Below are 17,335 nucleotides of genomic sequence, written 5' to 3' on the forward strand. Positions count from 1 at the left end.
ATTTAGTCGAGAATCTCTTCTGTTCACTTTTTTGCCGCAGTGAAATCTTTTCAACAAAAGTTCAGTATTGTGTAATAACGTTATATGACAACTGGTTGACTAGCGCAACCCCTAGCAGCACCAGAGTCCGAATTATACAATGACCATCGGGGGTGGGGGGTCAACATATTTTTCCAGGTGGGGCTGAGAATGTGTAAATAAATCTACAATAAAAACACACTGGTATTATTTGCTTTGTTTGGAAAAAAAAAAGAAGGTCGCTCCTATCTGAGCCGGATCGCACCCTCCGCTGCGTGATGGTATGGTCCACTATAGGGGTGACTGACATCATATTACAAGATTCTTCCAGGGATGAAAATGGGAAATATGCTGTAATATTTACGAATACAGGTAAGAAGCATATATATAAATGTTTCTAACCCCCCTTGGGGGATCCAGGTCTAAATTAGGGGGGTTAGACCCCCCTCCAATCCCCCCTATAAGTTGAACTATACAGAACGCCCCATCTCCGTGTCCCCGGGCAAGGCTTCTCCGCTAAGAGTGTCATTGACCGTCCATCTCCAGCGGAGAAAGCCTTGGACCCGCTCCCGTCTGTCCGGGACCTGACTGCGCTTTAAAGTGTCTGGATTCACGAGAACCTCCTTCCTTCCTTCCTCCTCGGCAGTGTGGAGATAAATGAACAAACCCTGCCAAAGCAGGATGCTGAAAGAGCATAGCAAAACAATGCTTCCTCCACTGCCGCCATCACAAGGGGGAAGGCTTCAAAGGTGGAGGCGAGGGTTTAGATGAAAGGCTGGTGGCATTCTGACAGTTGAAAAATGTAGGCTAGACCTCAAATTCCGAATGTGATGGTGTCGGCTTTTAAGGAGCCCCTTTCCTTCTCTGCATACCAGTCTCTTCTTTCTTTTGTTTTTTTTTCCTCTGGTGGCCAGGTTTATACCAAGGAGGCACTATTGAAGTCATAGATCTCCTTAATTAAGTATCCCTAATAAGGCAAGCTAGCAGGTGGGCAATGGTGGGACGAGAGAACATGCGTGTCCACGGATGTCTGACCGAGCGACTATTTTATTTACAACCAGGAGTTCTGCTGAGTGAAGTTTCCGAGCAATGCCGCCACTTTGACTGCCACACACACTCCGATGTTGTACTTATCTCAGGCCGATGCATATACCGCCGTTAAAGGTCTCGTCTCGCTGTCCCTGCCAACTTATTGGATCTTGAAATGATACCGGGAGAAACCCCTTTGATGCACCATCAAAGTCGATCATTTACAGTAATGATGGGTGGTGGTGGTGGTGGTAGGGGTCCATATTAAGGGACACAAGTAAAGCCATCTACACTGTTGAGAGATAGACTGAAGTTTACATTTCTCTGTGGGTGAGCACGTGCCTATACAGTAAGTATACGTAAGCCTCGCTATATGCCCTGGGTGGGGATGGGGTTTTGGGGTGGCTCGGGGGGCGGTTATATACAAAAAGTGTTGCATGGTCATTGTTCTTCTTTGTTTTTCCACTTTATCTCCTCGACTTGCTCACTTCTCTCTCTCCATAGTTCACTAAAAGACACAGGTAGGCTACAGGCAGGCTAGGTCGGTGGTAGGAGGTAAGTGGGTGGTGTTGGGGGGAGGGTATGACGTGCACTAGTACATACGCTGTTACATGGGGCACACTTTGTTTTCGGGGATGGGAAGCTGGGCGAAGGAGCTACAGTCACTAGGCGGATCCTCCACCATCGTGCCCCCCACGGGGATTCGAGCGGCGATGGCTGACATCTCCCCCGTCTGGCTCTCGGCCGTCATGCCGGGCCGGTCTGACGTCTGGTTTATGTTGCTCTCCGGAATGGTCCCCTTGCCCGTCAAAAGCTGGATTAGGCACTTCCTGAACTGGACAGAGGCGAGATAAGATGGATGGAGGCGTTAGAAAGCTGGAAGAAAGACCAAAATTAGAATTTAATTGGAGTTTCGGAGATTTTAAATCGCTGTGTAAAAAGATTATATCTCTATCCACAGTTAACCTATGAACAAAAAGTAGTTATTGTTAAAAGTTAGAATTTTTATGCTTTTTGAAATGTTTTTTTTATCTATTTCAAGCTACCACATTAGTGTTCAAAGCAGAAATGGTTGTGAAAATGTTTTAAAAAATATTAACGCACAAATTTGCTTTGCTAAAAGTTTATAGATCAGGCCCATTGTTAATTGGGTCACGTTGGTTTCTTCAGTCTTAAATGTCACAATCATCATTATGACTGAACAACAAACATTTTAAACAATGTAAAAAATATGCTATACTGCAATATGATAGTAGTGAAATGCGTTTTTTGCACATTCTCCTGACACGTTCACACGCGTACATCCAGCTGAGCTCCTATTTAGAAACATTCTACACTGTTTTCGATCGCTGTTCTGAAAGAAAGGTCCACATTCCTATTTTCTACAGGAAAACGTTCACTCAGTGACAAAATCATTGTTTTCCACATTACTCTACAGTGATACCAAACCCAACTGGACCAGAGTGCACGGGGAGCCTCGGGTCGAAGTGAAGAGCTGCAGGATGAAGAGTGACCCTTTCCTGACGTTTCCAATTTAACGCATGAGCTCCCTAAATGCCTCCCGCAAAAAAAACTTAAAAAAAACGACATTCCTTCTACATTCTACGATCGGTCTAAAAATTTGATTGAAAGAGACAAAGACACCATGGTTAATGTTTCACTCCAGATGTTTTTTAAACCTGCCTTGGTGTATAACCTAGTGACATAATTGACTGGGGGGGTTATTATGATGGCTGATAATGCTGATGGTGACTTGGTCTGTCAACAACCCGAATGTTTTGTGCCATTGCGCCTGAGGAAGATGCTGTGTGTGTGTGTGTGTGTGTGTCTGTCTGGATGTGACACTCTGAAGCCAAAGGATGCTGAAGTACAAACACTTGTGTGGACAAGCATCTCCTCTGCTTTTAGCGTGTATGAGCAAGGTAGCCAAGGTAGGTGGAGCTAATGCTTGTAATACATAGGCATCATCATCATCATCATTAAGCATCATCACATACAAGTCAAAGGGTGACAAAGGTGAGAAAAGGTCCTGTATATATCCCCCCCCCCCCCACACTTTATTTTTAGGATTGTGTCTTAGCATTCCGATTGATGAGCACGGCCCCAAAGCCTTGTCCTCTTCTAATACCAGCAATAATGTGATGATAAATGAGCGTTCCCACTGCACTTCCTCACCTCCACAGTTCATAACCCGACTACCCCAGGTTCACATCTCCAGAAAAAAGGGACTATAATGAAATGTTGAAGTCATGCATCATGGAAAAAGAAAACCCTGACACTCTGCTTCATATTGTTATATAACATCAAAATAAGGGGAGGACTAGAGGAGATAGGGAGGACAGAGGGTGCGGGGTGGAGGAGGGGATGGGGAGTCGGAGAAAGAGTGGAAAGCCAAAATCAAGATCAAGCGCTGGACGCCACTTGACTTTATGTGAGAAGTTGTGTTGCTCTCGAGCTTTGGGGGCTTGATTTGATCTGGCCGGGATCTGCCTCATTTGCATTTTACTCTTTTGGAGGTCACCGCGTCCGGCCCAGTTCCGCCGCCACCCAGAAGTGGGGCGACCAGACGGACACACGGTCATGACCGCATGCGGTTTGCCCCGCAATGTGGTGGATCAGATGATCTCTTCCAGGTTTTATCCGCTCATCAGCAACCCCCCCCCTTCTGCCCCCATCTAGGAAAAAGGGCTCACTTTGAACCTTGCCGCTCCGTCCCTGTATCATATACGGTTTTGTTTGCCATAACAGGTCTTGACAGTTCAGTAGCTCACAAACCGGCACGACTGTAATGGATTCTCATAAATAAAGCAAGGGCCAAGGTTTACAGTCCATGCAGGATGCAGACAAGGCGGCAATGACATGTGCAAACTGGTCGAAATATGTTTCAACATGAATACATGTCAACATTTTGTGCTTTTATTTATCAACGTTGAAGGTACAATGTCAGAAGTCGCACAAGTTGGTAAGATCTTCGTGTGTGTGTGTGTGTGTGTGTGTACATCTTACTTTGTCTGTTTTGTTCTTCCATATAGACATTTCTACATGGTAAATTTTAATACAAGTGCAGAACAGATGGAGTGGTACTCTTGGTCAGGGTCCTATTGCACTGTCGAGGTGGAAAGAAGCTGTCACACTTTGTGTCGACAAGGACCTCCATTACCATTAGGTATAGACGTCCACTAAAGGCATCTGTTAACCTTCAGTTACATTACATTTAGTCATTTAGCAGACACTTTTATCCAAAGCGACTTACAATTATTCAAACACCGACGGACGCAGCCATCAGGAGCAATGAGGGGTTAAGTGTCTTGCTCAAGGACACTACAGCGTGCTAGCAGGAGGAGCCTGGGATCGAACCAGCTTTGGATTACTAGACGACCAGCTCTACCTCCTGAGCTACCATCCCCATCCTTCAGTTATCAACAGTATGTAGTTTATGCCAAAGTTGGGAAGTACAATCACAAACTAAATATACATATTTGCATACAGTGCATGTTGCCTAATATTAACTCTTAAAACTCTAACTTGAATTACTTTTCCTTCACTTAAACAACAGCTTAGGATCCCCAGCTGTTTCTATTATTTTTTCATACTGTATATCATGTTTTATATCTATATCACCGCAACATATTTGTACACAGTAGGTACATATTCTGTACATACTGGCTACATTACTGTATGTCACATTGAGGAATACAATGATTTAACCCCCCTTTGGCTCTTTTGCTTTGAAAAACTCATTAGCGGTGTCCATGTAGCTCAACTCTTATAGTGCTCTTTAAATGTTATGTTTAGGTTGATAAAGGTTGTTTAATTGTTGCTGCGTATTTCATTTTGTATCTTGGGCTCTCGATAGAATCTCCTTTTTGTAAATCGGTTACAATAAACTCCCAAAATACAAACTGACATCTCACATGTTCTTGGGAAATGGTGACATGGAAAGGGGTGAAGAAGAACATGGTACTGTAAATTACGTGTGAAAGTTAGTTGTTGTGGTGACCACCACTATAACTAACTTTCACAAAATGAAAAACCTTACTGGTAAACCAGAGGGGGCTAATGTATTATTAACAGCGCCAGGCCTGGACAAGCTCTTCAGATTTCATTTATTCATACATCATGCATTATTGAGAGACAACCTGAAACTCAGCAACAACAGCAAAGAAAAGCTGTCAGTTTTCAACCTTTCGATATTGGCTTCATAATTTGTTGAGTCCAAACACCGATGGGTCCCTTCCCCCTTGTCACGGTGCTGACTTTAGCAAGCTGCGTATCCAGTGCTCAGTGTAAGCTAAATTGTTGCCGCGCACCGACCACCACTACATTCCCACCCAGGTGGCAGACGATGTCAGAAAAAAGCAACTTATTACTATCTCATCTAAAACACGCATTACATGAGTGGCTGTAGATCCACGTTTAGCGCAATTGTAACAACACATTTTCACAGTAACGCATCTTCCATTTTCATTCTATGGGACTAATTTTGGCGGGAAGGGAGGCGAAGAAATTCAGATGCAAATTCACAAAGAAAAGATTGCGGACGCTAAAAGCCCCATGAATTGGGCATCAATTGCGCCCGTTATCTGCGCCGTCGTAGCGTCCGATTCACAAAAGATATTGTGCGAATGATATGACGCAAATATGGCGCAAATCTGGCCATAAAGTTTTGCTGCTGAGTGCAATTTGCCCTGGCTTTGCGGCGTCTGATCGCAATTATTGATGTGTCAAACTAAATTATCCATGCATCCGTGTTTTTTTTTTTTGTTTTTGTTTGGAAAAAGAGTAAAATAAATACATCCTGTGGAGCGTAAAAACCTCCACAGGATTAATTACAATCCTGGCGGGACTATAGCACCGGCGAGCCCTCCCTTTGAGCCGGGAGAGAACCCAACAGGGTCTGATGGATTTTATTTTTTATTTAACCTTTATTGAGACGGGTAATCTCATTGAGACACAAAGTCTCATTCGCAAGAGAGACCTTGTCAAGACAAGAGCAGTAATACAACACAAAGAGACGGACAAACAGGACATTCAAAGCAGAGAAAAAATAGAACACAAATCATAAAAAAGAAGAGTGGTAATGCGATTTGAAATACTATGTACAAGGGCAAACTCCCACAGATGCTCTGTCCATATTTCTTAAAAATAGTTTAAAATCATGCTGGACAGCTTCAGTTGCTGCTGTAGCGTGTTCCAGGTTCCAGGTTGTGTGCAGAGCGGAGTCACTGAGGGCGCTGTATGGTCTGTGCAGTTACCACCAGCTCTCTGCAGATGGTAATAATTTCACTCTAACTGAGTGTGGCTATTAGCACTTGTGTTTGCGAATTAGACGCTATTTGCAATGAGGACAATTTTGCACCAAATGCATACGTAATACCTAATTTAAATACGGGCAACTATGTGCACTGAGACGCTATTTGTGTGTCGGTGCAGTTTGGGGTTGCTTTGTGAATTAGACGCTCGCCTCACTGTTATTTGCACCGGTTTAGCGGCTGCAAAAGCAATGCAATCCGTCTGTGAATTCACCTCTCAGGTTGAGTGAAATTGGTTTTCATTTCATTTCATTCAGCCCCTACACTGTAACATCGACTGGGGTAATACAAATATGACTCCACATATGCATGAAATGTCCACGTCAAGTTAAATCAGACTCGGCTACCTGTTTGTTCATAAAGACGTAGATGATTGGATTGTAGACGGCGGCGGTCTTGGAGAAGAAGGCCGGGATGGACGCCAGCCGCGGGTCCAGTTCAATCGTCGGACAAGCTGTGACCACAATGGAGAAGGCCGCGTATGGTGTCCAGCCCACCATGAAGGCGACGATCATGACCACCACCATCCGGGTCACCTGGCGCTCCGGCTTCCGGGCCGTGGCCAGGCGACCATGAGAAACCTGCAGGGGCAGAGAACCGCGAAATGTTGGAGATCACCGGAAAAACTTACAACCAGCTACAACCAGGTTATCATGAAACCAACGTTTCCTGTGAATTTACGTCTGTGTGAGTCTCAGTTGTCGCAAAGAATCATCGACTGACCTTTCTGAGCTTCCGTAGGAGCTTCCCGTAGCAGAAAATGATCACACCCAGAGGCAGAATGAAGCATGTGGTAAAGAACGTGATGATGTAGCTGTGGTCGATGATGTTTGTCGAGTACCTGTTAATGGTAAAAAGATAAGAAATGTAAACAGACAGGTTTATATAGGTGGCATTTGGTTAAGGTTCGTAGCTGGAGTGAACTACAGAAATCCTGTTTCTGTATATGAAGTCTGGTCAAAAGGTTTTGACACGTCAAAATTCACGCTAATGTTCTCCAGGAGTCTAGAGGTCAGTAGTCAGTGTTTAACAGTGAAACACATTTCTGTACTACCGATCCCTCCATAATCAACCCCTGTGAGATTTTTCTGCTCCACAAAATCCTCCCAAAAGGATATTTGATGGCATTACAATCATTGTTAAGAATGCAAAGGCAGAACTGGAATCTCAGGTCAAGTGCTGAGATGCTCAACTGCTCTTCTGGAGGAAGTCACTTTGAAGGGGACAGCATATGTGCCTCATTCTTTGACATAAATGTCTCAAAACCTTCTTATCAGAACTTATTTAAGGTGTTTTTGAGACAGAAAAGCTGGAAGGTGCTGCTGAATTTCGGCAAAATGTGTCAAAATTCCACAGGAAATGCATTAACAAATGATTCACCATTGAATCATGTGTTACCTGCAGTTGCTGAGACCTTAAAGTATGCACGGGCTAAAGATGATCCCACACCACTGAGATGGGACCATAAAACTGATGCAAAGTGGCATTCCAGAGCCCCAATCACCCGACACATTCCTTGCAGAGCACTCCTTCACGAGTTTAAAGCCGATTATAAAGCCTGTGAACTCACAACTACAGTACACGCTAAATGTGAAATGTCATTTTTGACATTCACATGCTTTTATCTGGCTAATTACGGGGGACTCTGTTGTGCACCTCATTTGAGTTTGGATTAAAAAGGATATTGCGTGGCTGAGGCAAATCCCTGTGACACAATTAGGGGCCTTGAGGCGATTGGTTAAGTCTAATTATGTCATTTCCATGACAATACCTAGGGCTGTCAAGTGAACCTAGCTCAAGATAAATTATTAGTACACAAATACCTGACAGAGTGTGATAAGTCTGTGGGTGTGTGTGTGTGAGAGAGAGAAAGAGAGAGAAGAGAGAGAGAGAGCTTATGTATATACGTATGTACAGTATGTGTGGGTCAGTTGGACAGTAGGTGTGTGTTTTCATCTTCCATAGTATGCATACATGCATGCATCATGAATGAATGCATCTGCATGAATGCAGACATCCAGGATGTCCAGGGATTCAAACGTATGTGCGTGTGTGTGTGTGTGTGTGTGTGTGTGTGTGTGTGTGTGTGTGTGTGTGTGTGTGTGTGTGTGTGTGTGCAGGTTAATTGATGATCAGTTGATCAGTATTAACACACTTTTTTATTGAAGGTAATACACACTGGGTTTGCGTACAACACAGCAAAGCAAGTAGGTGAAACACTGAATGTGTTCAAAGAGGATGTCTAGTCAACTAGGTTAAAGGGCGGATACACACACACACACACACACACACACACACACACACACACACACACACACACACACAAGCAGCGGATGACGACCCACGATGAAAGGACGAGCATAAATGGGGCTTTTTAAAATGCATTTTCAAAAACAATGTGCGTGTGGCGAGCCACAGGCCCTCTGACCCCCACCCATCCCCGTCTCTCTCCCCCTCGACACCTTTGTTGTCACGCCCACTGAGATTTCAGGGTTGGCAAAATGCTTTGTGACAGAGGCCAAGCTGTGTGCAGCCAGAAGCAGATTAGGTCATCCATACACTAGCTGCCTCCATGGATCCTGTCTCATAATTATATTGTCTCGACCATTTGCTGTGTGAGTGTTTCATCTGGGCAATGGCTCCTTTACAGGACCAGAGGTAAGCCCTCAGCTCAGCCCCCCCCCCACATCCCATCCCATTTGCACGTCTTTGATCAAGGCAACTAAATAGCATTACCCAGATGGACACCCGGGGGCCCAGGTCAGAGCTTCCATGTTCCTTAACTTTTTTCACTATCAACAAGACACATTTCACACAGTCTGTGTTAATTTGGCTATATATATATATATATATATATACACACACACATCTTGTTTGAACCGGTAGGTTTTTAAACATTTTTTTGTTCAAGTTTCATCCAAATCGATCCACATACAGAGCAGATATTTGTGAAAAACCGACCAAATTTGACCCCAAGTATCCAGGTGGTTGGCATCGCCAACATGCCAATGCTCGAAAACTAATGGAACAAAATGAGATTTACAGTAAAACGCTTTGTCATGTCTTCATACTATGTAAAGGTACTCCTCACTTAACAACCGAGTTCTGTTCCTAGGACCAGGTCGTTAAGTAAATTGGTCTATAAGCGAGGACCCGTGTTATTTCATGGTAAGGGGGCGTGGCCATTGAGAACGCTAGTGTAGTGAATACTGACAGAGAACGGTGATGAGATGACATGTATATGGTGTATATTGTATATATAATATATATAGTATATATAGTATATATAGTATATATAGAATATACAGTTAATATAGTGTTTATAGTTTATATAGTATATACAGTGTATATAGTGTATATGGTATATGTAGTGTATATAGTATATATAGTGTATACAGTGTTTATAGTATATATAGTATATATAGTGTATACATTGTACAAGTGTATATAGTATATAAAGGGTGATGCGCGATGAGATGTGCACGCCGTGGTATTGTACGCAACGCACAATACCAACTGGTCAGAGAGCTGGTCATAAGTCCGAACGGTTAACAGGTAGGTCGTTAAGTGAGGAGTACCTGTACTATAAAAATGCAGGTTCTAATTCAGAAAGTAGATTCGCACCGTGTCCATTGCGCTGTGTAGACTCTGTAGTCGTTAGAGATTACAGGCGTACTAGGCGTGTGTGTTTTTTTGTTTTTTTTCACCAACCCCCTCTTTGGAGAACTATTTATCATGTTTGTGTCTATAAACAACTGATTGCTACTCCAAGAGGGGGAGAAACAAACAACATTTACACAAAAACATAAACATTGGATGATTGAAAACAGTGAATTAGGTCCAGGAAAACTGGAACTACAACTGGTCACGTGGCCTCTTCCTGTCATAGTTATGGCAGTAAATGAGGGAGGAAAGGAGAGGGATGCAACCAGGAGGGTGCTGAGGTGCACTCGAAGCAGGTGTGGTGGTGTGGATGTGTGATGGGACCGCCTGTATGTGTGTGTGTGTGTGTGTGTGTGTGTGTGTGTGTGGAGGGGGTTAATTGATGATCAGTATTAACACACTTTTTTAATGAAGGTAATACACACTGGGTTTGATGACGATGATGATGTCCACCGGTGAGTGTACATGACTTATCCCCATTGGTACTGGTGTAGAAGGTTGGTATTATGTCACGCAGCTCTGTAGACACCCTACGGCTGCAGGAAAGCCCCAATTACCCTGCCCTGCGGCCACAGACCCTCGGGCCCCCAGAGAAGCCAGAGGGCCCTGGAGCAACCCCCGTGCCCAGCCCCGAGGAGCATTACCCAGTCCCAGGGAGCACGAGGAGACCCCGCACCCTAGGGGCGCACACATACAACCAACCCCCGGGTGCAGGCACAAGACGCAGCCGCAGGCAGAGAACCTGGGCTGCAGGTGCAAGGCACGGACCGCAGGCCCACCCCATCGCAGCCGACCAGACGCCCCACCCGGTGTGAGTGCCAAGTGCCCATACACGTAGCAGCATGTGCCCAGCGCGGGACACCTCGATGTTACACCACCCCCCCAAAAAAAACATTAAAAAACACGAAAAAACATTATTCCACAGAAACCCGTGACCACATCAAGTCGAGTCCAAATTTTATCCAAGGAAAGAAGTCACCACCAAATTGAGGTGAGTTTGAATAATAATAATCATAATAATTATTATGATTATGATTATTATTATTATTATTATTATTATTATAAGCTGTGTCCATACTGTTGTATACGTATTATTCATCATGTACAGAAATATCCAAATATATTCATATCCAGTCAATGCTTGCATCCTTACTGGCACATACCCCCTGCCATAGCCCTGTTTTTGTAACTCATCTTTATCTGTAAGATATCATATTTCTGTGGTTAACTGTTAAGCGTTCCTTTTACCGGTACTTTTGTACTTTGTTTGTATTACTGATAGGGATGCAACAGAACAGTTGGCTCACTGTTCGATATGTATCACGATTTTGGGGCCACCGTAACAGTACCATTTTGGTATCTTTATATTTAAGATTTTTTTTGTTTTTAACTAAAAAAGTTGAAAATTCTAAAAAATGTTTTGATAGTAGTCTGCCACAAATAACTAGTGAAACGTGCTGTGTGAAGTATGACTGTTGGGGGGGGGGACTGGGGTTCAAGTTCATTGGTGGGTTATTATAATTTTCAGCCAGGGTACCTCCTGGCGAGGGAGGAGCACATAGGCTCCTCTCTTACATCAAGGGGGAAACATTTTATTGTGTAAAACTTAACCAAAAGTTGAAAGGATTGGATCGTTCGTGAACAACGTGGTGACGAGAAGTTTGTAATAAAGAGGGACACCGCCATCCCAGGGATGGCGGTGTTCCCTCTCACTGGACACCTTGATTGATTGCACTCTTCACTAAAACATTTCAATGTAGTTTTATCTTGTGTTTCTATTGAAAATTCTGCGTAGCCGCATGCAGTTAAAAAAAAAAAAATAGACCACTCACGCAAAAACAAAGAAATGCTGCGCGGCTCCGCGTGGACCCCGACAGCACGCAGCACCCGTACACTGCGCAACCACGTCCGGTGGACTTTCATACCGTAATACTTGTGGGTATTGACCTGTAGGGGGCGTACCGAATGGTTCGATAACATACCATGTGCTGTTTCATCCCTCACTACTATATATCAACATCACCATGGCAAAAATATCACTGTGGTGTGGGGATGGTGTGGTGAGCAGCCACACCTGACCTGGATCTAGGTGATTGGGATCAGGGTGGCTGCATATTTGTTGGTCTTTGGTTGGTCTAACGAGCAGCAGGTAAAACCGCCATCCCCACACACACTCGGGATAGGAGCCCTTTCATGACATGTTCTATCCGCTCCTGGCTAATTCCAACTGGCCATTCCGGAGGGCACTGAAAATGCCCCGTGGGTTGCGTGTGGTAGGCGGAACTGCCACAATCACCTTGTACAGAAAAATGTATTCGGCCAAATTAACAGATTATGATTGTGATACATGAACCACAATAAGTAACTAGAGCTAAAGCTCCCCTGTCCCGGAGGTTTGCACCGACTTTTGTAGGACATGGAGAAAACTAAAAAACAAACCAGAGCAACTTATTCTCTGACATGGTCGTGACTTTGGTAAATGGACTGCAATTTATATAGCGCTTTTCTAATCTTGCGGCCACTTAAAGCTTTACAATACATGCCTCACATTCACCCATTCACATACACATTCATACATCGATGGCGGCGGCAACCGTACAAGGGGCACACCTACTCATCGAGAGCAGTTAGGGGTTCAGTGTCTTGCTCAATTACATTTTCACGTGCTGCCAGGAGGAGCCAGGAACCCTGTGATTAGTGGATGACCCGCTTTACCTCCTGCACCACCGTCACCACCACCTGTTCTGGTTCTTCCCGGGGCGCTTACCAGTTAGGTTCGCAGGTGGTTCCGATCTTGCTGACGGTGTAGCTGTTCCAGCCCAGCACTGGCGGGAAGGTCCAGATGAAGGAGAAGGTCCAGACGAAGAGGAGGCCGAGCATGGCATGCTTCCCCCGCAGGCGCACATTCCCCAGTGGCCGGCAGATGACGAAGTAGCGCTCAAAGGACAGCACGGCTAGGGACCACAGGGCCACGATCCCTGGGACAAAACAAGAGGAAGAGGAGGAGAGGTGGGGTGTTCATTTTAGGGACCTTTTAAGTAACCTGGAACATTTATGGAGCCTGGATGGAACCTCTATCCACGAAACATGTTGAGTTTAGTGGATATACTGCCTGGTATCTCTACATATATACGGATTCTTGTGATATTTCACCCACATTTCCCCAGCGAGCGAACAGTAAACTTTTATCTTATGTTATAAGTGTAATATATGGATATATATTAATTTGTGCAAAGAAACATAAATGGCTGTCTTAAATTGGGAGGATCTCCCCGCCTTCGACACATCAAAAGGTTTTGTAACCCGTGGGACTAACGTTTTTGAGCAATCTCAAAATCTAAAGTTTTTGTGGAAATGGCAGATAAATTCAGCCTGTAATGTTCTACGGTGTTAAGGTAGGCTATTGTGGGACAGGGAGCCTAATGATCCAGGATAGATGCATTAGGCAGCGCTCTAATAAACAAAAAAAAACAGCTTTTAATTACAGTAATAACTCACTGTCTCAGACCGGTTAATTACCGGCGTCTCCAGCACTGCAGCGGCGTGAACTCTCTGCTGTACAGCACACTCGCTGGAGAGTTGTTCATTTATAGCAAGAGGAAATACAGTAAAGCAGGAGCCTCCGAGAAGGTTTAGGTGAATAATAGTGCTGTAAGTTGCCGTGAAACAAGTGTCTAAGATAAAGATAAGGTGAGATAAGAAAATGGCACTTACTTAATCCTAGGAAAGAAATTCAGATGTTCGAGAGAAAAGTGCAAGTCCAACGACGGTAAAAATAAAAATAATAAAAGTAATAAAAGTAAAAGTAATATATATTTACACATATAAACCACAGCCCAATATGGGCAGCTGGCGTGTACATTAAAGTAAAGTACAAATAGTAAATAGCAGCAGTGTGTAGTAATAATATGAAATGATAGCACTGCTAATAAGCAGGTATATTAAATATATTTATAGCCATATTGTCATAAATATGTACCTGTAGTCTGGTAAGTCTATTGAGGTTCATATCTACAATGTGTACAATACAATATGTTGCTTACATTTCTGTGGCTTGACTTCTCTTCGATTTTGTGTTGTGTTTTCTACACTTGTGTGAGTGGTTGGGTGGGCCACATCACACTCCACCGTGTAATGACTTGGAGATTAAGTGCACATCGACTGCATTGTGGTGTTAGTTTAATTTTGTTATTAATTTATTCTGTCATAAGGAAAGTATGTTCTCAAGAACCTCTGGTGTCAAAATCCCATGCAGCATATGTCCGTCTGTGTTAGATCTATCCAAGCTACAGAAAATAAAATAGAATAAACTAAACAGAAATTGGAAACATACCCTCAGCCACGTTGTTATCAAAGATCACATGTTGGTAATGGTATTCTTTCCAGATTGACCTCGAACATTGCTATGTTTACGATTCTTAACAAAGATTGACCATCTTGGAAATGTCACATGTCACAAATGTCACAAACAGACTATTCTGATTCCTGGTCTGAATAGAACAACCAGCCCTTACAAGTAGGAGTAATATGCCGCCTGTGTTGATATGTGGATTTTCTTTTAATAAACCAAAATATTTTAACTTAATTTTAAATGAATAAGGGGTAAGGGGTAAATGAATGGACATACAGTAGATACAGGTACATACAGTAGAACACGCAACGCATTCATCAGCTGTGATGGTTCTGGATCGGTAAACCGCAGTACAGTACTGTGTTCCAGTGAGGAACACCCACTCCGGCCCAGAGGTTCACCAAGGGAGTTTCAAAAGTAGCACATTGAACACACTGTCCATTTCCAACCAAGTCCCTGTTTTGTACTATTTCCCCCCTGGCACACTGCATGCTACCTTTACTACTCTACTTTACGTTTGAAAATGGTTATTAAAAAATGACTAAATGTCATTTTTATATATAAGTTACAAGTCTCTTTAATTGTTTTCCCTAACAGATTGACCACAAGCTTCTGCGATCAATTTCAAGTATTTTTTTCAACGTTTCAGCAACTAAATACTCCGTTCTATCCATCCATCCATCTATGTTCTACCTTTGATATTTATGTTCATTTTTGCTTTTATTTCCGTTGTTTTGTATTCATATCCACAATGTCTGCCCTGACACCCAGTATTGCAAGCTCTATGAACTTTCCTGGCCACTTGATTTCCCCTCCCACACGTTCAAATCTCGCAGTCACGTGACGTCCATGCGCATTCCCAATTCCTTATGACAAAAGTAATTAAAAGTATCCATCAATTATCTGTACTTACGTAAGTATATTCAGTTTGGGACACTTTTCACTTTTACTCCACTACATTTCACTCACATCATACTGTATCTATACTTTTTAGTCTACGACATTTCTACCATTTCAAAATGTAGGACTGCGAATAAGTGTTTCATTAGGTCAATATCTTTGTAAATTACTATAACACACAAATTGTATACTTGGGTAGAAATGCCAGTGTGGTACTTTTCCTTTTACTAGAGTTGCCTATGTGTACTTCTAGTGAAGTAAAAGTATATAAGTAGTATATTATATTATATATAGTCTGAGCATATTGTACCACTTTTGGAAATGATGAAACAACCTACTGAGCCTACTTTTCTGTCAAATCAATCACATGATATTGAGTAAAAGCACTGCCGCGCACGCTTGCAGGGAGGCAAAAACTCCCGTGCGTTATCACCTCCCTGGATGCGTGGTGGACTTCTGCTGCTGCTGTTGTTGTTTTTTCGCTCTCCAAAACCCTGCAGTTGGACTCACCGAAAAAAGTCACAGCGAAGCCCTCCAACACGCACGCCCACGTCCCCAAGAAGAAGAAGCCCCTGGCGTTGGTCAGGAAACTTATAACCCCTCCGGTGCTCGACACGAGGAAGTCCGCGATGGCCAAGTTGACGATGATGCAGTTGAGCGGCGTCCGCAGCTGCTTGAATTTGAAGGTGATGAACATGACGAGGAAGTTCTCGGCGAGGGACAGCGAGGTCACCACGAACATCACCACCGCCAGGATGGTGAAGTTCCACGGCGCGATGGAGCGGATCGGTCCGCTGAACGGGTCGTCGGACCCGGACGCGTCCGCCCTGAAGATATCGGCTGCCTCGGTGTAGGACACACCGGGTTTCGCGGAGAGACTCACGGTGTCCATTGTCCATGTCCAACTATGGAGTTTACCGACCGGAGTGACCGAACTGGAGTCGGATTGCCGTTGCGCGTAAAGCAATAATAAGTGGACCTTTCATAACTTCTTTTCTTTTTTCTTTTTTTGGGGGGGGGCAGGGGGGGGGGGGGGGCTCTTGGACACGGGGTTTTACGCGTACGCACGCAGGTTAAATCCTAGATCTAAAAGCATGAAAACATTATTTTGGAGCGTCCCCCCGTGCGCTTCGGGACTTCTCTCAGTAATTCCCTCTTGCAGCCCATGCCGGGGGCGTGCGCACGGTGCGCGCAGTCCGCGTTGGAGACCTACATCGGTGCGCCAGGCGCGGAGCGCTCGCTCGGTTCTGGTGTGGAAAGCAGAACCGCTGTCTGGAAAAGCGACATCAAAAAGCAAAAAGACAGATTGGATGACTGATCAGTGGCATATTGGAAGCGCTTATATAGACAGCCTTCCGACAGCCCCCCCCCCCCCCCCCCCCCCTCACACACACACACACACACATACACACACACGCACGCACACACACACACACACACACACATGCACAGATAGAAGAGACACTGTACACACACACACTGTAACACACGTACACACAGTGAAGGAAACGCGAGATGCGCGCCCTCGCTGTTCTGCTGATGTTGGGACCATACTGTAGGTTTCCAGCCGGGCGCTCCAATTAGAGGGAAAAGCGCGTCTGCCCTCATTTGCAGGCATTTAAATGGAAAATTTATTTTTGTTATTATTATTAATGCTGCTACTATTTTACAGCTTGATTTCATTTTTAAGTCATTTTTGACCTAAATAAAGTCGTAATCCAATAAGCAATTTGCATAATTTCATGAATCTCGGATGAAAGTTGATGTGTGTGTCAATTGGTGGCCTAGTGTTTTGATAATGGCTCTGCTATAGGCTTCTTAGTATAGACCTTAGTTCTGTTGGAATCCTAATTGTGAATACTGAACCACATTGGAAAAAACAACCCCGCAGTCGGTAGAAGATTAACAAAAATAAATCTTGTGTAATGGACTTTAACTGTCAAACGTTTTTATGGTACAGTATATTCAGAACATCAGCCTCAGCAGGAAGTGTATTGTGTATTGATTTGTTGAAAACAGTCCAATTGTGTTGTGTTGTTTTTTTATCTATAAGGAAAAAGGT

The 17,335-nt window shown here is 43.9% G+C and overlaps 1 protein-coding gene across 1 annotated transcript; it reads right to left on the bottom strand.

Annotated features, from left to right (window-relative positions):
- Positions 1-1,654: 1,654 nt before the first annotated feature.
- Positions 1,655-16,165, bottom strand: valopa (vertebrate ancient long opsin a; the record flags this gene model as incomplete). Its single annotated transcript, XM_080016146.1, has 5 exons — positions 1,655-1,882; positions 6,707-6,940; positions 7,083-7,200; positions 12,790-13,000; positions 15,784-16,165. 5 exons carry the CDS (start codon positions 16,163-16,165, stop codon positions 1,655-1,657), a joined length of 1,173 nt encoding a protein of 390 aa, XP_079872272.1.
- Between the last annotated feature and the right edge of the window lie 1,170 nt (positions 16,166-17,335).

Source organism: Zeus faber, assembly GCF_960531495.2.
Source record: "Zeus faber genome assembly, chromosome: 16".
Lineage (NCBI taxonomy): Eukaryota > Metazoa > Chordata > Actinopteri > Zeiformes > Zeidae > Zeus > Zeus faber.